The sequence below is a fragment of the Sceloporus occidentalis genome, unplaced genomic scaffold (genome assembly GCF_023333645.1).
Source record: "Sceloporus occidentalis isolate IW3139 unplaced genomic scaffold, rSceOcc1.0.p SCAF_8, whole genome shotgun sequence".
Classification (NCBI taxonomy): domain Eukaryota; kingdom Metazoa; phylum Chordata; class Lepidosauria; order Squamata; family Phrynosomatidae; genus Sceloporus; species Sceloporus occidentalis.
Window position 1 is genome coordinate 41,911,893 of NW_028316988.1, and position 24,633 is coordinate 41,936,525.

At 44.5% G+C, this 24,633-nt stretch overlaps 1 protein-coding gene across 1 annotated transcript; it reads right to left on the minus strand.

Annotated features, from left to right (window-relative positions):
• Positions 1-4,690: 4,690 nt before the first annotated feature.
• LOC149308748 (G protein-coupled receptor 83-like) lies at positions 4,691-9,787 on the minus strand. Its single transcript, XM_089537141.1, has 4 exons — positions 9,413-9,787; positions 7,646-7,771; positions 6,570-6,703; positions 4,691-5,412 (listed from the first exon to the last, which is right to left on the minus strand). Exons 1-4 carry the CDS (start codon positions 9,785-9,787, stop codon positions 4,788-4,790), a joined length of 1,260 nt encoding a protein of 419 aa, XP_089393267.1. The 3' UTR covers positions 4,691-4,787.
• Positions 9,788-24,633: the final 14,846 nt, after the last annotated feature.

The following is a 24,633-nucleotide window of genomic DNA, read 5'->3' on the forward strand; positions in this document are numbered from 1 at the left end:
CTTTTGGGGGGGTGAAATACCCCCAAGAGTGGAAGTGCACAAAAAAATCATAGTGTCATTCTTGTGCGCGCCAGAACCAACAAATGCTAATTGTTGCGATGAAGGAAGGGATGAGTCTTGGGTGGCTCAATGGAACCAAACATCACAAAGGAAGCCACGGAAGACAGTGAAAAGCATCTAGGAACAATCTCTCTCCGTTTTGCTGCAACATTCCCTTTTAATCCTCTGTTACCTTGTGCCCAACATAAAGGAGTCTCTTTTCAATGTCCATGATCAAAAATGGCAAACCCCCCCCCTCTAACATTTTCCCTTGAGGTTGAAGCGACATACCATCAAAAGGTTTTCGATGGCCTCTTCAATTTTTCCCCTCCTTTTCTTCTTACAAATGGCTTCTTTTCAGAGTGGTGCTTTAAAGGGTATATAGAGAAGATATAAAAGGGAGGGAGAGAGAGAGATGATTTGATGGATCTGAAAAATGGGGTGAGAGAGAGAAGAAACGAAAGGGAGAAATGCATTAGATAATGGAACCTATGGACACAGTTTGCCTTCCAATTTCCAAGAGGTGCTTAATGAAGTCGAATGCAAATCTACTTAAGAAGACCTGAGAAACCTCTCCATAAAGCAGCCAAGACCTAAGTAGCGTGGTCCTAACTGTGCAAATACAGAGCTTTTGTGCAAATAAAGGAATCTGTCTGATATTGAGCCTATGCTTAGCTCTGAATTTCCTGGAAGGTTATTTCCTAGCCTTGCTTGAAGATGCCACAGTTGAACCTGGGACCTTTTACAAGAAGACCGAGAGCGGTGTTCTCTTAAAACAGACTCTTAGTCCATCTCTAGACCAATATTGTCAACTTTCCTGGCAGTCATGGCTATCCAGGCAGGTTTTAGGGATGAATTCTTCCAACCTTCCTGGAAGATCCCACATCTTCCCTCCCGATGATCCGATTCCTCCATCTTTCCTAGCATTATTGTCTTCTCATGATGTGCCCAAAGTACGGCAACCTCAATTTGACGATCTTGGCTTCCAGAGAAAGTTCTGTCTTGACGTGTTCAAGGGCGCATTTGTCGGTCCTTTTCGCTGTCCATGGGATCCTCAGCACTCTTCTCCAGCACCAAGCCATCTCAAACACATTGATTTTCCATATTGTTGTGGGCATAACCTCTCCAAATCCTTCGTAAAATGAGGCACCAAGACCTGAACGCAGGACTCTAGATAAAGCCACATGGCAGGATAGTGACCTTTAATGTCTCTTGAATATACCCACAAACACATGCACACCTTTAAACCTCCATCCAGGGCCAGTTCCTACCATTAGAATAAAGCAGCGATTAGACTTTGCACGCCATGATTGGGCAACTATTTCTTTTAAGAAAGGTATGTCGTATCTATGGTTTAATTTTTAATGCTCAGGAATTTGGAAGAGATGCTTGTGGGATTTTTCCATCTTGAGTGTTATTTGTTGCTGGCTTTGTTCACGCGGAAACAGGCTCTGCTTCTCTTTCCCTGCAAGAAACATCTCATGGATATGGATTTCCATTCAATGTGTCAGCCTTTTGTGTGTGCGCATATGTCACATTTCTATGTCAGGATCATCAGCAAACACACACTCCTTGCTCACAGACACCTATCTTTTCGTGCGATCCCTTCCCAAGTCATGCGTTCACTCATGACTTTTTGCTTGCGACGCAGTTGAATTGTTCTGCTGAAAAGCGTGCAAATGCAATGGCCTGCTTCATACAAAAAGACTTTCACACATACACATGCACACAACACACAAAGAGAGAAACAGAGTTGTCTGGCGCACTAAAAAGAGCTGTTAAAGACCAGAAAAAGGCAAAGAAATGAGCAATTAAATATACTTAATGGACTTCTTCTAGTCTGAGCCCTCCTACGCTGTTGGAAAAGTCATTCCCCCATTAATCTCCTTTTCCCCTTGCAATTGATTGATTGATTGATTGATTGATTGATTTCATGTATATAACTTAAGCTCTGACCAATCTGTAAGGGCAAATATAGGAGACTAGTTTTCCAAAATTTAGAAGAAGGGGCCTCAGAGTTTAGGAAGAGACAAACAGCAGACCATATTGATTTCCATTTCAGAACCCATCTCTCAGAGAATTGCTTTAATAAGGGGATAAATAGATGCCTCGTTTGGCATCTGTTTTCCAAATTAGTCCGTATTTGTACAGAGCGGAATAACAGACGTCTGCAAATGAATGGGGTGCATATGATTCAAGCGGTGCAGCTGGTCAAAAGGAGAGAGAGAGGGACGCAACCAATTACCTTGCCCTGTTTTGCATTATTCCTAATGGATCGCTGTCCATTTCCGGAGCGCAAAGACCCAGATTGCGGCGACGCATAAACAGTGGCATTAATTGACATATCTCTAGGATAGATTCCGTTTCTGAATCCAGCTCACAGAGAAGAAAGGAGCATCTTGGTTTGACAGAATTATTTTGTTTGGAAACTTTCTGCTTTCTCTTGAAATTGGGAAGAAAATCGGGACAAAAAGGGGAGCTAGAGTATCCTTCCAGTCTCCAATTCATGTTTGATTATTGCTGACAAATTGTGCTTTGATCAAAGGCTGCTATTCATTCCAATATATTTGAAGGTATATTTATATAATAGAAACATAGGATCATGGAGTTGGATGGGACCCCAAGGGTCACCAAGTTCAACCCCATTCTGCCATGTAGGGATACACAACTAAAGTACCCTTGAAAGATACTCATCCAGCCTCTGTTTAAAGACCTCCAAAGATGGAGATACTCTCCAAGACGGTCCATTCCACTCTTGTAGTCAAGAGGTTCTTCCAAAGGTTTAGGGGGAATCTCTTTTCTTGTCATTAGAAGCCATTGGTTCACGTTCGAGTCTCTGGAGCAGCAGAAAACAAGTTTGCTGTATCTTATGCAAATATTTCAGTACGGCAGTTATATCTTCTCCCAGCTAAACATATCCAGATTATTAACCCATTGCTCAGAGGGCTTGGTTGTCAAAGCCTTGACCATCTTCTAGATATGTCCCAGCTTATCAACATCCTTCTTGAACTATGGCACCCAGAAGAGGACACATTATTCCCAGCAAAAGTTTGAGTGGTGCTACTACTTATGTATTAGCTGTATTTACTTCTCTTGATCTGGATGCTGCTCTCCTCTTGGTGCAGCCCAGAACTGCATTGGCTTTTTTGGCTGCTGCAACACACCACTGACTCAGGCTTAGCTTGTAGTTTATGAAGACCCCCAGATCCTTTCTGCATGTCCTCTTATCAAGCCAAGTGTCACCCATTCTATCTTTGTGCATAAGAAAATCTTGCTGGTGGCTCCTGAAAGTGTAAGTTTACCCACACACACACTCATACACACACGTGGCTGGACATTTTTGTCCCATACACAATGTCTGCATTGAATTCCAGCTGTGCATGCATAGAAAATGTGTATGGCTACATCTGCACTGTTTGAGACTGCTTGAACTGCCATGGCTCAATGCAATGGGATCCTGGGATTTGTAGTTTTGTGAGCTATTCTCTGTCAGAGAGCTCTACAGCAAACTACAATTCCCAGCATCCCATAGCATTGAGCCATGGCAGTTCAAGCAATGTCAACCTGGATTAATTCTGCAGTGTGGATGCAGCCTTTGATTGCACATATGCATTCGGGTGTCCATTTGCTTGCACATAAATTCAAAATGTTGCCAGCTCCTATATTAAAACATTTTGGACCTCCTGAACTGACAAAAGCTGGTTTTCCTGTGTATGTGTGATGCTTAAAAAATAAAGTGAAGCAAGAGCATCACACAACTGCCCTTTCAACCCTTGCAGACTGGGTTGGTGAAATTAAAACAACCGCCGTTGCTGCATCTGAAATGACTTTTAATCTTGTTTAGGAAAGTGCGTCAGTTAGCCAAAGGGATGTGAGTCACAGTGTAAGTTCTCCAAATGGGTTTTTGACTTCGCGAGCAAAGAGCCCAAGGCTTAGCGGAACGAAAAAGCAAGGAAGAAGAAGAAGAACAGAAGGTCCAGTACTTGTCTACAAATCTGCACCTTGGGTCCATTACGCAGCTACCAAAAATATAGAGGCATCTTTCAGAATCAGTAATCACACTTAAAGGCTGGAGGGAAAGAAGGCTGTCGGATAGATCAGGGATGGGCAATTGCATGGGGACCAGGGGCAAATTCCCACCATGCCAGACCATCCCCACTACTATGAGTTGCATCTTCCCATACACACAGAGCAACCTCTAATGCCTCCCTTTTCCTCTCCAGTCCCTCTCAAAATGGTGGAAGGAAATTTTCACATGCAACAACATGTTAGGCAGAATTTCCCCCCAAAACTGGGCCGATTCTTAATAGCAATAGCAATAGCATGTACATTTTCTACAGCGCTTTGTAGTGCTGAGCACTCTCTAAGCAGTTTTACAAGTGTTAGCCAATTGCCCCCAGCAACTCATTTTACCGAAAGGATGGACGGCTGAGTCAACCTTGGAGCCCTGCGGGATCAAACTCACAACAGTCCTGGCATTTTAACCATTGTGCCTTCAGGGCTTCCAAGTTTAAACAACTGGGGCTTGGGGGGGGGGGTCTGGTGTGCATTTCAGGAGCCACAAAAGTGCCACCCAACAAGGAGAAAGAGAGTTCCCTATCCCCAAAATAGGTTCCGCACCTTGGATAACTTCCTTAAAGTTCGTGCTAAAGCCCAGAACAGATTCACCAGTCCCCTGCCTCCATGGCCCAAGGTTGTGTCCACCCCAAAAGTCACAAGAGTCCCAGTGAACATGGCAGACCAGAGCCTCAGCTGCCAGCTATGATGGGCTGGACGACGGAGATGTCCGCCCGGGCAGAGTTCCCCTCGGAGGCGTTCCTCATCTCCGCCGAATCGGCCTCCTGCTTGCAAGAGCAGTTCTCGTCCCAAGCATGGCGGAAGGGGGCCGAGATGGACCGTAGTCCACACTGGCGGGAGACGTCCCTCCTCCAACAGACCCGCAGCAGGGACTTGATCTCGGAGCGGAAACTCTCGTTCAGCCAGCAGTAGATGAAGGGGTTGTAGCAGGTGCTGCTCATGGCGAACCAGTGGAAGGCGAAGTACAAGGCGTTGTTGCTGTGGATGACATTGCTGGAGATGAGGACCAGGTAGCAGTTGAGGGGGAACCAGCAGACGGCGAAGACCGCCACCACCACCACCAGCATCTTGATGGTCATCTTCTTCTTCCGCTGGTGGGCGTAGTACTGCTCCATGGTGACGTCCCCGATGGCGTTGCGCATCCAGAGCTTCTTGGCCACCATGGCGTATGTGATGGAGATGACCAGCAAGGGCAGGAGGTAGAGGAGGATAAAAGTAGCCAGGTCCAGGTACTTCCAGTAGAGGTCCGTGGGACGCGGGAAGCTGGGCAGGCACACGATGCGGTTCGTTCGGTTCCTGGAGCACAAAAGGAGAGCAAAGTCCATGGTCAAAGGCAAGGAGGGATGCGCAAGAATAGGGCAACAAGCTAAACATTTGTAGTTTGGGGAATGGGGCACCTTTGGTGTCCCTTGAATAGAGATGTAAGGACACATGTGAAGGCAGATAACTATGGTAGCATAGCCTAGTGGTTTGAGCATTGGACTATGACTCTGGAGTTGTTGTTGTGTGGTTTGTAGTCGTTTCTGACTTATGGCAACCCTAAGATGAACCTATCAAGGACAAATAATTATGGCTGTTTACTCCGCATCAGCATAACATTGAGCATTGGTTTGAGCATTGGACTATGACTCTGTGGGCCTTCAAGTTGTTTCTGACTTATGGCAACCCTAAGACAGAATCCAAGGGTTTGTCGTTTGGTGAGGCTGCAGGATGCTCCAAATCGTTGTACAGTATGCTAGATGCAGGTGAGGGAAAACACATGCTATGACAAACAAAGGTCTTTGGGAACACCTCTGCCAAATACATACTCAACATATCTTATAGTTTAACACACAGATTTGACCTAACAATGTTTTTAATTTCCCCAACTTACTGGTATATTGGATCATGATGGCCCAAAACCAACTGCAGAAATAACCTAGTTTGAGACCGCTTTAAGTGCCCTGGCTCAGTGCTAGGGAATCCTGGGAATTGTAGTTTATTGTGTCACCAGAGATCTTGGACAGAGAAAGCTAAATGTCTCACAAAATTACAGTTCCCTGAACTGCCAGGGCAGTTAAAACGGTCTCAAACTGGATTAGTTTTACATTATCATTCTGCAAACTTGGCCACTTTCATGGGTTTTGGACCATGTGTCTAGGTTGCTGAGACAGAACTTCTCAGGATCTCAATCTCTCTCTCATGTGTATCTCTTGGACAGCTGCAATGGCCATTGGCCAAAATCAGTAACAGATTTAATGCGTTTTTCTAGGACGTAGAGAGCTGATGTAGCATGAACGGTTCAGTGACAGCGGGTGGGAATAGATGACCACTGGAGTCCCTTGCAACTCTAAGAGTCTATAAAAGACAATTGATTGGTGACATCCCTCCCTCCATTTTCTGTTGCACCATTTATGTCTGCATTTGCACGCATTCGCAAACAATGCAGTGTCCCAGCCCTTCCGTCCTCTTACCCGTAAGGAAAGCGTGTCAGCTTCTGGTAGATCGCATGGGGCAGAGAGAAACAACTGGCCATCACCCAGATGAGAACGATGCAAACCCCTCCTTTCGCAACGGACATTCGCGGCTTTAACGGATGCATGATCACCTAAAGAGACCGCAGGGATGAGAGGGTCCTGACCCACAAACAGAGGCCTGCTAGCTATCTAACTGCTAGAGAGCTCTAGTCTTTTGCCTTGAACTGCAGTGGTACCTTGACTATGGTCCAATACACACTGCAGAAATAACCCAGTGGGAGACCGCTTTTATTGCCCTGGCTCAGTGCCAGGGACTCCTGGGAATTGTAGTTTGTTGTGGCACTAGAGCTCTCTGACAGAGAAGGCTAAATGACTCACAAAACAATAAATCCTAGAATTCCCTAGCACTGAGCCATGGCAGTTAAAGCGGTCTCAAACTGGATTACTTCTGCAAAGTGTTTTGGATCATAGCTCTACCCACAGATTGGGCTGAACAATAGTTTCAGAAACAATATATATATATATATATATATATATATATATATATATATGGCATGGTCCTTGCTTTTACTCAACTCTCATTTTCTCCATCCTCTGCGGCTGCACCTCTCTTGATATGATTACAATATCCTTAAATTGCATAGAAGAAAATCCATTAAGATCTCTCTTAATGCTTTCATCTATCTTTAAGCTTCCATCTATCTTGTTCAAAATACAAAAGATAATCACCATGCAAGCATATCTAATTTTTAACCCATTCCTTCCTAACGGTAGTCCCAGTTCTGGGGAAAGAGCGGGATACTACTACTACTACTACTAATAATAATAATAATAATAATAGCCTCTTCCATCCTGAGGAGCATCCTTCCCTCTCATGCGCTCATCACACCAGTGAAGTCCACTCAAACTGGACCTTGCAATTTTCAGCCAATGTCACCCTCTTCCAGCAAATTTGGAAGCTGCAGGGTTTGCAATTGCATGGTGCAGAATAGAGGGTATACACACACACACACACACACACACACACACACACACACACAGTATCCTGCAAGTGTGCAAACAGCTGGCCTTACCTGGTGACGGTCCAAAGCGATGGCAGCCAGGGTGAGCACATAGACATGGACAGAGCAATACTGGCCAAAGCGACTGATGTGGCACATCAGCTTCCCAAAAACCCAGGTGCTGCTCACAAACCTCACCTAGGAGAGAAGAAATCAAGTAAAACTGTGCCAAAGGAAAGAGAGAGCAACTGGTTCTTTCTTTACTTGTTGCATTTATCAACCTGTCTTTGCTCCAAGGAGGTCAACGCAGTGTACATTTTGTCCACGCAACGGCTATGTAAGTGATTGCTTTTATTCAATTGGTCAGTCATTAGTTGTATTTTATTCTTTGAATGAGTAAACTGTTTTCATATTGTAATTATTTAATTCTTGCAGTCAAGAAGTTCTTCCAAACAACTTTCGTTGAATCCCAGGAGCAATCCAGTCCAACCCGCCTTCGGCCATGCAGGAATACATAGAGCAACCCAGACCTTTCCTCTTCTGCCATGCAGGAAGACAAAATCCAAGCCCTCCCTGAGACAGATGGCCATCCAGCCTGGGATACCATACTATGTTAATGGGATGGCATAAGAAAACCCAGAAAGCCAGAATGGCAGAGTGGTCTGAAGACTCTGGAGACCAGGGTTCAAATCCTGGCTAAGCTATGAAACCCACCTTGGGCAAGCGACACTCTCTCAGCCTCAGAGGAAAGCAATGGCAAACCTCCTCTGAACAAATCTTGTCAAGAAAACCCCAGGATAGGTTCCACTTAAGGTCAGACACGACTTGAAGGCACACAACTACAACAACAACAACAACAGTCTTAGAAGTCACAGTCTCTCAGCCTCAGAGAGAGGCAATGGAAAAACGTCCTCTGAACCAGTCATGCCAAGAAAAACCAGGAAAGGTTCCCTGCCTTAGGGTTGCCATAAGTCAGACACGACTTGAAGGAACACAACGACAACAACAACAACAAGAACAGTCTCAGAAAGTCACTCTCTCTGAGCCACAGGAGAAAGTAATGGAAAGCCCTCCTCTGAACCTGTCATACCAAGAAAACCCCATGAAAGCTTAGGGTGGCCATAAGTTGGACATGAATTGAAGGCACACAACAACAACAACAACAACAACAACAACAACAACAGCAACAACCTCATAAAGCCACTCTCAGCCTCAGAGGAAGGCAATGGCAAACCAACTCTGAAGCAACTTGCCAAGAAGATCCCAGGAGAGGTTCACATTAGGGTTGCCATAAGTCGGATGCAACTTGAAGGGAAACAACAAGAACGACAACAACAGTCTTAGAAGCTACACTCTCTGAACCTCAGAGGAAGGTAATGGAAAGCCTTCCTCTGAACAAGTCATGCCAAGGAAACCCCATGATAGCTTCCCTGCTATCTCCATAAGTCGGACATAACTTGGAGGCATGCAACAACAACAACAACAAGAAGAAGAAGAACAGCAACATCAGGGGAAGGTAAAGGGAAGGCGTCCTCTGAACCCATCTTGGCATGATAACTCCCCTGCCTTAGGGTTGCCATAAATCAGACACAACTTGAAGGCACACAACAACTGCAACAAGAAGAACAGTCTCACAATCCCCGCTTTCTCAGCCTAAAAGAAGGAGGCACTGGGAAGCCCCCCTCTGAGCCCCGATCTTTCCCAGGAGACCCCAGGAGAGCGCTCCCTGCTTGCCCCGAGGGGGCTGTGCTCCGGTGCTGTCCATGGTGCTGCCGCCCATGGCGCTGTCCCTGGTGCTGAAGGTGCTGAAGGTGCTGAAGCGCTGCCCTGTTGGCTCACCAGGGTGAACGGGGCGTTGAGGAGGGTGATGAGGATGTCTGCCAGAGCCAGGTTGGCGATGAAGAGCCCCGTGGCTGAGGAGGAGGGCCCCCTCTTGTGGGCAGCCACCACCCGGCAGACCACCCCGTTGCCCACCAGGGCCACGCCGGCCATCAGCGAGTAGGCCACCACCAAGAGACCCCGGCCCCACCACCAGCGAGGGGACCAGGAGGAGGAGGAGGAAGCAGAGGAGGAAGAGGAGGAAGAGGAGGGGGAGACCTCCGAAGGGGACCCCAAGGAAGAGGAGGACGAGGAGGAGGAGGAGGAACGGTTCCCAAAAGCACGCAGGGCAGCCAGCAGGTCCGCCCCGTCGGGGGAAGCCCCTTGGGACCCCATGGGCACCCCCCAAAAGAAGGGAAGGAAGGGAGAAGGGAAGAAGGGGACCCCCTGCTCAGCCCAGAAGCCAAGGAGCCTCTGGCCAAGAAGAAGAGGAGGAGGAAGAGGAAGAGGAGAAAGGCAGGGAAGGGGCTGGCTCAAGGGAGAGCAAGGCAGAGGAAGAGGAGGAGGAGGAGGAGAGATGGAGAGAAGGAGAAGGAGGGAAAGAGGCAGGCAGCCAGGCAAGGATGGTACACAGAAGAGAGAGGGAGAGAGATGGACAGAGATGATAGATAGATAGATAGATAGATAGATAGATAGATAGATAGAGCAGATAGATAGATAGATCAGAGAGATACGCAGAGAGAAAGAACTAGTTAGGCAAGTAAGCAAATGATAGGGAGAGATGAAAAAGGTGATAGGTAGATAGGTAGACAGAGAGAGAGAGCAATGGATAGAGGTGATACATGATGAACGGATAGACAGAGGGACAGGGAGAAGGAGGCAGGCAGAAAGGTCTATATCCTCTCTATAGGGAGAGAGAGACAGAGAGAGAGGGAGACAGAGAGAATAAATGACTGATAGATGGAGTTGACTGGTTGATAGATATGATAGATGCTAGGCAGAGAGAGAGAGGGAGGGAGGGAGGGAGAGGGACAGAGGAGGGATGGAGAGAGAGAAAGAGAAAGAGAGAGAGGCAAAGAGAAAGAGAGAAAGAGAGAGGGAAAGAGAGGAAGAGGCAGGCAGGCAAGTAGTGATAGAGATGGGAGAGAGAGAAATAGGTAGACAAGTAGGTAATGATAGGGAGAGATGGGAGAGACAGACAGATAGATGGCGGTCAAACAGATAGATCTATATCATCTCTCTGTGGAGGGGGAGGAGAGAGAGAGAGAGAGAGAGAGAGAGAGAGAGAGAGAGAAAGAAATAGGCAGGCAAGCAGGCAATGATAAGTAGAGATGGTAGATAGAGATTATGGATACATGATTGATAGACAGTCAGATAGAAACGATAGAAAAGAATTGATAGATGTTAGAATTCAAAGCCTTGGCCAAGTTAGCCTGGGAAACCAGTTTGGAAAGGGATCTTGCAGCATCTTTAAGACTCACTGAAAGAAGGAAGCTGGCAGCATGAGCTTCCCTAGACTCAAGTCTCCTTCCCCTGATGCTTTTGGTGGAGTGGAAGCCAGGGACAGAGCTATATATGCTGTATTATATGCCATTAGTGTGTGACAATGTCAGTTCCAATCCAAAATCCTTTGTGTATGGAAACAAAGTGGCAAGTCCAGGTTTAAGGATGGCTGTTGGCAAACAAAGGCAGTAGAAGCTCATGAATGGGATGAATGGGAGGACTGGGAAGAGAAACAGCAGAATTAGAATATATCCATTTGCATGCACCGACTATATTCTATTTAGATATCTGCAATATATATACTGGTATATATGGGGTTTTGGCACCTTTGCGGCTGTCTATATATTGCCATTCGTATCCAGTCAAAACCATACAGTGATATTGTTGGACAACCCAAACACACAATATACATGTTGCAAGCTTTCGGAGCTTCGCTGGCTTAGTAGAATTATTCTGAGTTAAATGTGCCTTTCTTACTTAAACCCTTAATAAAACCTGTCTTTCTTGCTCCCAGACTTGACCCCCATTTCATGGCACGCTCATGGCCAAAATCCATGGCAAGCTGAATCCCAGTAAGAATCAATTTCCATTTGCAAAATTCCCAGCAGAAGCCAGAAAAAAGGGAGGAATGAAAATGGCTCTCCATGTTCCATCCACTAAACCAGATGCAGCAGTTTGTCCACATATGTCACTCCTGTTGACCGCATAGACACACAGACACACATTGAAATGTCAATTAGGGCAATTGAACACAAATTGCAACAAAGTGGTTGGAGGGGGAAGGTTTTCAGACCTCAGTCATTAATGTGCACCAAAAAAACACACCTTTCTAAAAGCTAAAATAGTGCAGAAGGGAGATCTATAGATGGAAAGAGGGAGGGTGACCTGTACGGTTGACCCAGAGAGGGAAATGTCACCATCGCCAGCTCCATTTGTGTTGCAAATGTCCTCCAAAGCAAAGGAAAGAGCTTTTCAGCATCACATTCCAACCATCTGCAGAGAGGGGGGGGGGGGAAGCTATATATTCCCTGGCCAAATGGGAAACTGTTTGGCCCGGCTGTTACTACAGCCATCTTGTGAGAGCATCCAGAGAGCAAGCTTTCAAGGGCCCTTCCAGTTTGGCATGGCATGCAACACACACCAGTTGGGAAGACAACAAGCCCAACACAAAAGTCAGCCCTCCTCTTTGTTGAAAACATGCAAAGGTAGCTGTGTTGGCCATTTAACAAACGCAAACTGAAATCCATCGGTGATCCCTTTCTTGGCCAACCCAAATGCACAATATACTTGTTGCAAGATTTCAAAGCCCCATGGGCTTCTTCTTCATCCTCTTTGTTGCTGTTCTTGCTGTCTGTCTTTGGGTTGTTTCTGACTCATGGCCAACCCTAAGGCAAAACTGTGGCAGGGTTTTCTTGGCCAGATTTGTTCAGAAGGGTTGCTATTGACTGAGTGTGACATGCCCAAGACTTAAGGGCAGGGATGTGAACCCTGGTCTCCCAAGTCCTTGCCTGACACTCAAACCGTCGCACTGCACTGGCTCTCATCTTCCAAGTTATTCCCAACCTCTCTTAACGTTGTCCTGGTCAGATTTCTTCAGAGGAGGTGCCTTTAACTACCATACCTCCATGCTGTGGAATCCTGGGATTTGTAGTTTTTTGAGGTGTTTGCCCTTCTCTGTCGCAATGAACTACAAACTCCATATTCCATAGCACTGAGCCACAGCAGTTCAAGCGCAGTGTCAAAGTGCATTGATATTCTGCAGTGAAAACAGAGCCACCGTTTCTTATTTCTCGCCTTCTTATTATTATGACTATTTTACGCACATTGCAATGACTGTGTCATTCTTTCCATTTGGATCTATGTGTTTGGATCTACGTGTTTCTTGAGCTACTTTGCACGGCTGATAAAATTCAATTTATAATAATAATAAAAACAAAACTAAATGGGTGGCTCAGCTTTTGCAGGTCCTTGATGCATGAGGCCTACAAACATGGTTTAGTAGCCACTACTGTACGCTTTCATTGCCACTTGGAGGCATTTTGCTTGAATGGCCACCATTTCTGTCTCAAGAGGTTGCCTGAACAACCACCAGATAAAAATAGATATATTGCTGGAACATCGCAAGGGAATGAATCACAACTCGGCTCTGGACCAAACGAAATGCAACATTGGCTTCAGCTTCTGGTTTGTTGCGGCACCAGAGCTCTCTGACGAAGGAGGACACATCTTTTGCAGAACTACAAGTCTCAGAAATCCAAAGCCCTGAGCCGTGGCAGTTAAAGTGGGGTCAAAGCAGATTATTTCTGCAGTGCAGATGTAGCCTCGGACACACTCCAAGGGTGGCCAGATGTCCTAACAGCAAAGGAGGACAAAGCACCACAAAATGCCGGACACTCAAGGAAAATGTCGGTCATTATGAAATAAGAGCTGCTTCTTAGTCGTGCTCAAAATGGAGGACATTTTGGAATTGCTCCTAGACACAAAGCTGAAGCGGAGAACAGGTCCTGGAAAAGGAGGACACCAGGTCACCCTGGTTGGTAGATATTCTGTTGTCCTAGGCCTCTTGAAGAGAGGAAGGCACCCAGAATTGGTTGTCTCTGTTGGCATGAAGGCTTCTTTGCTCACAAAAATAGCTGCTTGCCATGGGCCCAGAAAAACGTGAATTAGAAGCTGACATCAAGGGAGGCTGAGCGTAACTCTGGTGCCACTAGGAGACATGATTAATAGAGGAAAACAGAATCTCAGGAGGGAACCAAGTGAGAGAAAGCGAGTGCCGGAGTGTGTAGCCCAGGAACGTTAAGCCATTAGAGATAATGTGGCCGGTCAGAGCTCAGAGGACAAGTAATGAGTTCAGGGCACCATATTTATTATCAGGCCGCATTTGCATCCTGTTCTGCCGCTGCGGAGAAAAGTCTTGGACCAAAGCTGCTTTCGACGGGCCCAAACTCATGCTGAAAATGCACCCTTTCCCAAAGCATCCAGGAAGCTTCTTTGCAGGTCCTTGGAGGCAATGGCATCGGACACCCGTTACTGGAGAGATCCCCTTCAGTCCCAAAAGTGGAGGTTTGCATGATGTATCTCCATTTTAGAAATTGCAGGTTCATCTAAAGTCACGCAAGTACCTGCTCTTTATCGTTTATTTGGTGGAAATGTCTTCAAAATGCTGCCTTTCTTGCTTGTCGGATTTGGCACAGACAGGCATAGCCTTCCATTCCAGATGGTCCCCATGCTTCTTTTTAAAAAAACATTGGAACAGTCTGCCATGAATTATTATTATTTTTCCCCACTACAAAAGCAATATTTGCTTAGCTTGAGATGGAGGCTGGCTTGGAAAACACAGAGGAGCATCAGCTTAGCCTGGAGAAGAGAAGGTTAAGAGGTGATACGATAGCCGTGTTTAAATATTTGAAGAGTCGTCATACTGAGGATGGAGCAAGCTTGTTTTCTGCAGCTCTGGAGACCAGGATTTTTTGGGTTGCAGGAGGACTATTGGTTCTCAGACCCATCTGCGGCTTGATTCGTTGGCAGGAAAAAGCACACTCCCTCGTGCATGCATGCCTCGTGGTGTGATCTAGGCTTACACATGCACACACTTGCACACACCAAAATTGCAACACATCAAAGAAAACTCGCGTCCCCACATGCCCCACAACTAGCGAACAACTCTTGCCTTTGCAGAATGACATCTGTAATTACTAACAGAGCAGTGTTATGAATGGAAATTGTGAGTCAAGCAAATTGTCTGGCACAGCGGGTCGCCTTGGGTGCACTCCTTTCGGTGTGACGTATTGCGATACGTTGTCAAGACTAATAACTGGAAGAGAGAAGTTGGGAGCATGGGCTTCCTCAAACGCATGGGGCTTTGTATACTCCTTTTCCAGACTGAGATGACTTCTTGTCACTGGGGGGGAAACAGTTTCTCCCCATTAAAAACCCCCAAATAACCCCCTTTTTGTTGTTTAAATCTGCGATTCCCAGGCTTCGGTTCTCCAGATGTTTTGGACTCCAACTCCCAGGATTCCTGATTGCTGACCAAGCTGGCTGAGGCTTCTGGGAGTTGAAGTCCAAAACACCTGGAGGGTTTTAACCCCTCAGGTGTTTGTTTTTGCATTCATGTATAAGACTACACAAATATAGGGCTAAACCAGAGAAATCAATTAGCAAAATGAAATTATATTACTTTATGGCCACTAGCTTAAGTAATAATTGTTCTTTTAAACATTTAAAGCAAGTTGTTTTGGTTGCACCGATGTCAATGGAAGGATTTGTTTTTGAACGGCGTTCCTTGTTGCACTGCAAAATAAAAGTGATTTAAAAGAAGCCACTAAAACAGGATACTGCTCTAAGTGCCAATAAAATGTTCAAGTGAACATGTTTAAATGCAAATTGTGGTTGTTGTTCTAGCAAGAGGGATGGAAAATAGTAATAATAGGCAGATTATCTATCTATCTATCTATCTATCTATCTATCTATCTAAAAATAATCAATTTTTAAATATTGATTTTTATTTTATTCTTTAGATAGTCATTTGGTTCAAACCAACTTGGTTTAAACCATCCAGCCCTGCAGGAAATCCCTTTCCCATCTTGCAACCCAAGAGAAAAATGTTGTGGCTCTTCATTCCGGTGTGAGATTATGTGAGAATCTGAATCCCCCAAAGAAGCGACAACAAGACCCCAATCTGTCTTTTCTGTTATAAGGACTGTGAAAAATAAAGGCCCATAGATGCCAGACTTCACGCCAGCTTAGACCATAAACTGACAGTGCGCCTGCCGCCACTGATGCACATATATCCATTTGTTAGGAAAACAGCAGCCAGCAAGAAGGATGAACAGACTCTGGATTTACAGCTGAATTGTCTTTGCCTTTCCAGAGAAATGGCCAGAGGTGCCAATGAGGGTTTCTTTTGCCAGGGAAGTGGTGCTGAGTAGCATTATGTACAATCCTGTGCCAAAGAGAGGGGTCCCTTGTGCCTTGAAAAAGTGGCATAGCAGGGGAAATGATATTTACAAATGCAGCTTTCCTTATTAGATGCATCCACACCGTAGAAATGATGCATCTTGGCACCACTTTAAGTGCTGTAGCACTGTCCTGTGGAGTCCTGGGACTTGTAGTTTTACATGGTCTCTGCCAAAGAGTGCTGGTGCCTCACCAAACTACAAATCCCGGTGTCAAAATGCATTATTTCCACAGTGTCAATGCAACCATACTCTGCATAGGCACTGATAAAACAACCCAGTTTGACACCACTTTAACAGCCATGGCTCCATGCTGTGGGATTTTGGGAACTGTCGTTTGTTGTGGTGCCACCGGTCTCTGATAGAGAAGGCTAAACGCCTCACGCAACTACAAATCCCAGAAGTCCATGGCATGGAGCCATAGCAGTTATAGCAGGGTTGAGATGGATTATTTCTGCAATGCGGATGCAGCCTTAGTCTTATCAATGGCAAGAAAAGCAACACTTTTTTGGAGAAATGGTCCATTTGCTTAGCTTTCCAAGACTGGATAGAGGCAAGGATACTCCGGAGCTGAAGCTGCTTCCAGAAAAGGAAAGGAGGAAAGACATAATATGCAAAGTTCCAGGATAAGAAACTGCATGTTCTGATGTAAAGTTTTAGCCTTGAAGCTCAAAAGGAGAGAGGAAAGGAGTCAGACTGCAGAGAAAATGGACTGGCCATGCGCTCAGATCTTCATTCTTTCTCCCTTTCTCTCTGGCAATGCACATTCAAGGACTGAAGGCTGACTGAACGTTGCCGCATCATTCATTCAAGGACTGAAATAAACAAGCTCTGACTCATAATTCTCTCTCTTTGGACATTTATTAATATGCTCTCTTAATCAATTTGGTTCTAGAAGACTTCCACCTGGTGGAACATGCCCACTAGGCACACCTTTCAGAAACATGTGAAAATGTCGCACTCGGGCTTTTCATTTTTAAATTGCTTTTTTAAATGGCTATTTCCATTTCCTCATTATCTGGCTTGAATTTATGTCCATCCTTCACGGTCATTCCTGGCCCCAAAAAGGGCACACCTGGCACATTGGCCAAACTTAGGCAAAGGTGCTCCTGGACATTGCAGCGGTCTGGCTTTCCAGGAACAGCCCTGAGTTCAAGAGCATCCCCCAAACTATGAACCTGATCTCTCAGAGGGAAAACAAGCCCATCCAGAATAGTCCCAGGCTGGTCTTCCTACTGACCAGAAGGACGTCCATCTTGGCTGGATTCAAGTCCTTGAGGCCCAAGGTTTCCATCTTTTGTAGGTCAGTAAAATGAGTTCCCAGTTTGTTGGAGGCAATTGGTTTACAGATTGCAAACCGCTTAGAGAGGGCTGGGTTCACTGATATGTAGTATAGGAGTGTAAATGCTATTGTTATTGCTTCCAACTCCATGATAATGGTCTCAGAGAAACAGGATCCTACAAGATGTTGGCTTCTGGAATCAAGGCTGACTCCATTTATTTTCTCAGAGCTTCAGGAATCTGGTTTGTGCCATGCGCCGCTAGTCAATCCCGAAGAACAGCAATGCCATTGATTTTGCTGTGCTTGAGACCCCAACCAAGGACATCCGATTATTAATCTTAATCACCTTAATTAATCCTATTGTTGCCTTTGAATCCTTTCCTTTGAATCGTACCTGCTTTTCCGGTCGTATTTGGTTGCAATGTACACCATCCTGACTGACTCATTCGGAAGAGTTTCCCCAGTTTGGTCATGTTCTAATCTTTCACATAAATCATTCATAATTGAATATTTTGGAGCAAAAGCCCTGGTTGTGTTATTTCCAAGCAGACCTTGGAGAGATCTTTTGCCAGTGTGCAAAGAAGAGGATGAAAATGGATTCATTTTTCATTTCCCTCCAAGTAGATGAAAATGCAAACAGCATAAGAACAAAGAAAGACCCCTCTCCTTTGAAATCTGTAAACCTTCACCATCTCTTAATCTCTTTCCCTCTAAGAACAGCTTGTTCTTTGGAGGAGGCTTTTCCCCCTTTCTTTAATGGAACAAGCTATAGCTGTTGCTCAGCAAAGTGAACTCTCTCTGCCGCCTCCATCTATCTCCTGTTGACAAGAGAGGACAGAAAATCCCGCTGTTTCCCGGAGCATCTTCTATCCTTAGGGCTTGAGGACCAGAACGCAAACAGCTTCTGTCCATTTCCAAAACACACAATCGCTCCAGGAGGCTCTTTCAATTCCCAAATAAGTTCAGGATGAAGAAAAATAAAGGCCTGTTTAAACTGCAAGGAGAAGTTTGCTCTTACTTCGCTTGCATTTTTGTAGGCTTGGAGGGAAATGAGAAATGAATCCATTTCCATCCTTTTCTTTGCACACTGACAAAGCTATCTTCAAGGTCTGATTGGAAGTAATGCCGCCATGGCTTTATATCCAAACTATTCAGTTGCTATTCATTGCTGAACCCTCTAAAAACCTCCTTTGTCAAGCTGTCCTCTCCAAAGAAAGACCTTGCCACGATTCCTGGAGGGTTTTGGCTTCCCTACAATAGGACTTTATTGGAGTGGCCTTTCCCCCCAAATTCATGTGGCAGGTTTTGAAAAAAACAGGGCACTCATTCAATGTCTGTGGCAGAAAAAGGAAGAAGGATGAAAATGAGCGAGAGCATCTCCTTAACACAAAAGGAGAAGCCTCTCAGATCATGCCATTGTCTGTTAAGCATGGTTATATCACTGCTTGCATTAATACTTTTCTTCATCTCTGGGAGGAGCAAAACTTTTTCTCCCGCTCTGAAAACATCATAAAGTGATGTCTTATAATCATAAAGACATCATAAAGTGATCAGGGGGGTTCTGAGCCATCCAAAGATGGATACCATCACCCTACTTTCAGCCATAAACTTCTTCTGATCCCAGACTCTTGCCTCTGGGTTCAGGGCTGACCCATGCCAGACGGCTACTATCCTTTGCATGGAATAAATCCACAGTTCCACTCTTCTGCTGAATACGGATGTTGTGCAACCAAGGGTATCTTTGCCCATGTGCCTTCTGCTTCTTATGTTCTTGTGCACTGAGGAATAATGCCCAGGGACTGTTTCTGCAGGGAATCCAATGGCACATCGAAGGCGCTGATCGTCACTCATCTGGGCATTTGTAGGTCCTTTAGCACAATTCAATGGTCAGATGTGGACCATAGAGTTCTGCTGGAGGACCTAGAGATTGCTAGAGAAAATATTTCTCTATGCATTATAGGTCCTTCAGTGCAATTCTATGGTTACCATTTGCCAGATATTGACCACAGAGTTGCACTGGAAGACTTAGAGATTCCTAGAGAAAATACTTCTCTATGCATTTGTAGGTCCTTCAACACAGTGCTGTGGCCACCTTCTGCCAGATGTTGACATAGAGTTGTGTTGGAGGAACTAGAGATTCCTAGAGAGGTGTTCTTTCCTTTTTTTTAATGTGTTATTTTAATTATTATTTTCCCACTTTCACGGGGGACTTGTGCCCCTAACTCCAGCGAATGTAAATCTGTCTGACTTATTTACAGCTCTCTGGTTCCAGGGAGCAGCTATGGCCATCCTTTTCTGACAAAGCTCAAAATGTCATTTTGGACCATTGCTCCTCTACAAAGTTATTGATCGGCCAAATGCAGCTGTTGCTTCTTCCCTCCCTCTGGTTTTCGATTTGGGAACTAAATGCAAATGGATGAAAGCTAAGTGACCCTTTTACTCTTGAGATCAGAGCAAGCCCTCCACGGCCAAGGAGCAAAAGAGCCGCCTTTGAAAGCTAATGGACATGAAAGTGCCACTGAAATGCCAAGGGTGAAACGGGAAAGATCCATGCCTGCTGGACCAGGACTCTCCAGCCCTGAGCTAAAATAGACTTTTGAGTCACTTTGCATAAAATGTTTAATGAGGAATAGAAAATGGCCGATACTCTCATCTTCAATGTCTGTCCTGACAGGACATCTACTTTGCAAGGCATTCTTGGTGCAATAGCTGTGTCTCCAAATGGACACCCAGTCCTGGCTTTTGGACCCCCAGCAGAGGCAAACTTCATCCATAAACTGTCTAATCCCCAGCTCTGGCTGCATCCGCACTGCAGAAATAATCCAGTTTGACACCACTTTAACTGCCATGTCTCATAGCTACAGAACTGTGGGAAGTGTTGTTTGTTGTGGCACCAGAGTAAAAAGATGTGCATTAATGCTTCCTTGTGGCCACTTTAGTGGTGGGTTTTGTGCGACGTTGTGCAAAATCATTATGCACAATCAATGAAACAATGTTCACGGGATAAACTCCCTATCTACTTCCTTAAACTGCCCCATATCTCTTGGAGGCCTCTCATTCGGAGGGCTGCCGAAGCCGAAGCAACAGCACATCGCAAGAACAATAACTCATTTTCAAAGAGCCACGCAATGAAGAATTGATTCATTTTCCCTCTGTGCGGCTTGTTTTGCAACTGCGCTGCCCTTTCACAAAAGGACCACAGCTGGAATTGCACAGCTGGAAAAAAAGGACCTGCCTGTCCTTGCAAACAGATGCCTCTGATGTTACTTAAAACATCAAAATGATGTCCAAATATTGATCAAACCGTTTGCATCGTTTGATGAGGAACTGGGGGGCGAGGATCACGAGCGAAATTAACTTTCCATCAAAGAGCCGAAGCCTAAAGAGCATTTGATTTTTCTTCTCTGTTGCAGCATCATGCACAAAGCTCTTTAAAAAGATGAGATATAATGAACATTTCAGGGCACCATTTTAATAACTACACAAACTTGGCGTTTTGTCAAAGTGTTGGCTCTTAACCCCTGTTTTGGGAGGAACTCACACCGGTTTATCATCAATGCAAAGCTAGAACAGTAATTTGCGAGCTCTGATCTGAACCAACATCTAGATACATATATAGAAAAGCAGTTTAGATAAAGAAAAGGCTTGAGCATCAATGGGGTTGGGGATTTTCTTGCTTTATCTCATATGCTCAAAATTGCCCAAACAATTGGTTCCTTGTGATGCCTGACTTTGCTTCGTATTTTACAAAATGCCTTCCTTAAGGCTCATGATAGTTTCTCCCAGCAGCAATTTCAAACCATTTTGTTCCAAACCAGGTTTTTCTTTTGATTGTGTTCAAATTTCAAGTATTCTCAAAGAATATTAGAGTTATCTTTCGCGTCATTTTCTCCCTTGGTTGCATAATGCACCAGGACACTTTGTCCGCTTCGTTGCTCTTCTCCAAATAAATATCTCCAACAAAATTTAGAGAGAGAGAGAGACGGCTGGGACTGGTTCGAATCCTTGCTTAGACATGGAAGTCATATTGTCTCTCAGCCTTTGGGGAAGGAAAAACCTCCTTTGCACAATAAATCTCACCAAGAAAAGCCGAGGAGAGTCGACTCCAAAGCACAGAACAACCACAAAGTTTAGACTAGACTAAGACAGACCAGAACATAGCCATCTTGGGGCTCATTTCCCACTTACATTTAAAGCAGTGTGCGATTCGCCTTCGCTCCATTTTGGAAATCAATCCCAAAAAGTCCGTCGTTCCCACTATGAAAGCGGATCTTTTCATTATCCCCATGTAATCTCTTCTTTTTTGGCACGATTGTTGTCGGCACTAGTTTGCGCCGTTTCAAAACGCATGTCAATCATCTGTGCGTCAACAGTGATGTAAGCGGCAACCCGGAACTACATACACACACACACATATAAATTGATAGAAGAACAATATTGGTTTTGCAAGTACTTGCAATCAGTGAGGCAAGTGGTTGCAAAACCAATGAATTGAATCTTCTATCAGTTTTTCCTTTACAAATAGATAGAAGATTTGATTCATTGCAACCACTGATCAAAGTAGGATTGGAACCAGTTTCAAATGGGAACAACGGTCATATACCCTGATCAGTGATTCGCTTTTAATCATATCACATCACTAGCCCTGAGAGTCCTAGTCCATCACAAAAATGACTACATCATGCTGGTTCTCATTGGGTTTTCTTGGCAAGAGGTTGGCAGGGGAGGTTTGCCATTGTCTTCCAGTGAGGCTGAGAGAATGTGACTTGCCCAGTTTCCATGGCTGACCAGGGATTCAATCCCTGGTCTCCCAGAGTCCTAGTCTAACACTCAAACCATTATATTTCTCTGGTTCAGCTTTCATGCAAGATATATCTGAAGACGTTTACTTTGAGTCCGAGAGAGACTTGTCCAAAGTTATTCTGCGGGTTTCCAAACAGAGTAGACCAACTGAATCAATGCTGTTTTACTCGGTGTTGACTCACTATTCAAGATGTAATGCAATGAATGTCGTCTGGTTGGGACTCCCAGCAGGATGAAGGCCTTTTAAAGGCATTTTAAAAGGCCTTTTAGACCTCATAGCGGAAACTTGGAGGATGGAATTCATATCTTTGCTGCTCCAGTCCTGAATCTGACTTACTGTTTTTCTTGGTCTTTATTGCCCTCTGCTGCAGAGAAGGCTATTTGCACAGTTTCGTTCTTCTGCAAATAATTACACGAGATCATTTTGACCAATTCCTCTTTCCCTTGGTTTTCCAGACCCTTTTGATTTCTATCATCATCATCATCATCATCATCATCATCATCTTATTTACTTATATCCCACCTTTCTTCCAATATAGGGACTCAATGCAGTGAACAGCAAAGTCATATTGAACCAAAGTCATACCACCAAGGCAGCTTTTGGGAGAATTACACCTTGAAATTAAACTTACCAGATGCTGCATTTTCCATCCAGTGGATCTCAAACCACTCCACTTCCCTTTTGTTTGCTATTATTATTATTATTATTATTATTATTTAATAGGCTTGTTGGATTTTGAAAGGTTGCAGCACACAAAGGAAGCGTTGGCCGGATTCGGCATCAAGGTCAAAGCAGATGTCATTGACAATATCAGTCACTTGGATCAACAATAGGCCTATTGATAAGTCACGCCGGATTCAGTCTGTGCTGGGTCTGTACCGTTTCCAGGTTTGTTATGAAATAAAACAAGGAGCCTTCATTGTTAAAATACAAGTTTGCATCTAGTTTAATTAGAATTGCATTTAGTGGGGGGGGGGGAATCATAACGATCCCATCCAGCCAAGGTAATTAAACGTTGTCCAGGAAGGTTGTCCAACACACAAACTAATTGTCATCTTATTATGGCAACCTTATGGCTTAATTATCTTTGCTTTCTTGCACAAATTTGCATCTGTTTGTCTTCCCTCGGCCGAAATTATGCAGCCATGCGAATCCATGCGACTTGGACGGATGGCCACACATTCGATAACCTGCAGATATTTGCAGATATTCCAGTTAAAAATCCACATCCTTTTTCCTGCAGAGTTTATGCCCCTCCAAAATAACAAGCCCAAATTCCTTTATATCACGTATGGCCAGATTGCAATCTATTTGAATCCAACGTTGAATATTTTAATCGTGTAGAAAAGCCTTAATGCCCAAGTTGTTCCTCCTCCTCCTCCTCCTCCTCCTCTGCAAAATGCTGGAGGGTAAATGGGAACAAAAGCAATATAAGGAGGCAATAAAATGCATTTTTCCAATTGCTTTTCTTTGAGATCTGCATCTGTCCTGGAGGCACCACAAGCCCCTATATTGATTATAATAGCAATAAAAGTGTCAAGGAAGCAAGGTTTGTGACTTTAAAAGAGTCACCTTTGCTCTCCTTTCCATGATTTTTTACCATCATTGCCAGCAGGACCCCAAAGCTAATAAATACAATGAATTTTACCCTTTTTCGGTTGGCCTAATAATAAAGGTATCGCCACAACATGTACTTTGGATTTTATCCAAAATCTAGACAACAACGATACGTTTATTGGATCAACCCAAATGCACAAAATGCATGCTTTCGGAGCTCCATTGGCTTCTTCATCAGGCAAAAGGGTTAAAAATCAAATGGAAGGGGGAAAATGACAATATTGGAGTCATAGGTCTACCATTTGTAAGTATATTGATTATAATTGTTCTCCATTAAGATGGAATGGAGGGATATCAATATAGGCCGCTTGCACTGTATATTTTGTGCATTTTTGCTTAATAAGCAGGCTTTTGATGTATAATCATATCAAATAATAAAGGGTTTTAATAAGTAGACTTTTAATGTATGTCAAATAATTAAGATTTTAATGTATAATGTCAAATAATAAGGATTTTAATAAGCAGACTTTTAGTGTATAATCATGTCAAATAATGATTTTTAATAAGCAACCTTTAAAACATGTCAAATAATAAGGATTTTAATAAGAAAACTTTTAATGTATAATTTAAATAATAAGGATTTTTAATAAGCCGACTTTTAATGTATAATCACATCAAATAATAAACATTTTTAATATGCCGACTTTTAAGGTACATCTAATAATCCTGTCAGGGGGGCTTTTATGCAGTGTGTGTGTCAGTTATGCTTTAACTGTTAATGTATGTTTATAAATTTCATGCTGTGGCTGATTTTAATTCCTTTCATTTATTTATTTGAACTGTTTTTAAATCCTTGTTCTTTTTCTATTTGTGGGCCGCCTTGGGTGCCTTCCTGAGAGGAAAGGCGGCCCAGAAAGGAACTAGAAGGCGAGGCTTTTCCCTCAGACCAGGGCCGCCCTCCTTTTCTGAGGCAGCAGCATCGCCTGCGTGAGCGACGTGACCAAACCGCCCTCTGCCGCCATTTTCCTAGGCCACGCCCACCGGGTAGCGGTTACTCCTCCCAGCCAATCACTCGACGCCGAGGAAGCCGGGTGGCCAATCCGAGGAGGGTGCGGGGGCGGAGCGGGCTTGGGGGCGT

What these genes read in the sequence shown, in the direction of transcription:
- LOC149308748 (XM_089537141.1), bottom strand. Translation starts at nt 9,787, where the DNA reads ATGGGGTCCCAAGGGGCTTCCCCCGACGGGGCGGACCTGCTGGCTGCC. An exon ending in TCGCTTTGGACCGTCACCAG is followed by an intron (nt 6,704 to 7,645) that starts GTAAGGCCAGCT and finishes CGGTCTCTTTAG; the next exon opens with GTGATCATGCATCCGTTAAA. An exon ending in CTGACACGCTTTCCTTACGG is followed by an intron (nt 5,413 to 6,569) that starts GTAAGAGGACGG and finishes TTTGTGCTCCAG; the next exon opens with GAACCGAACGAACCGCATCG.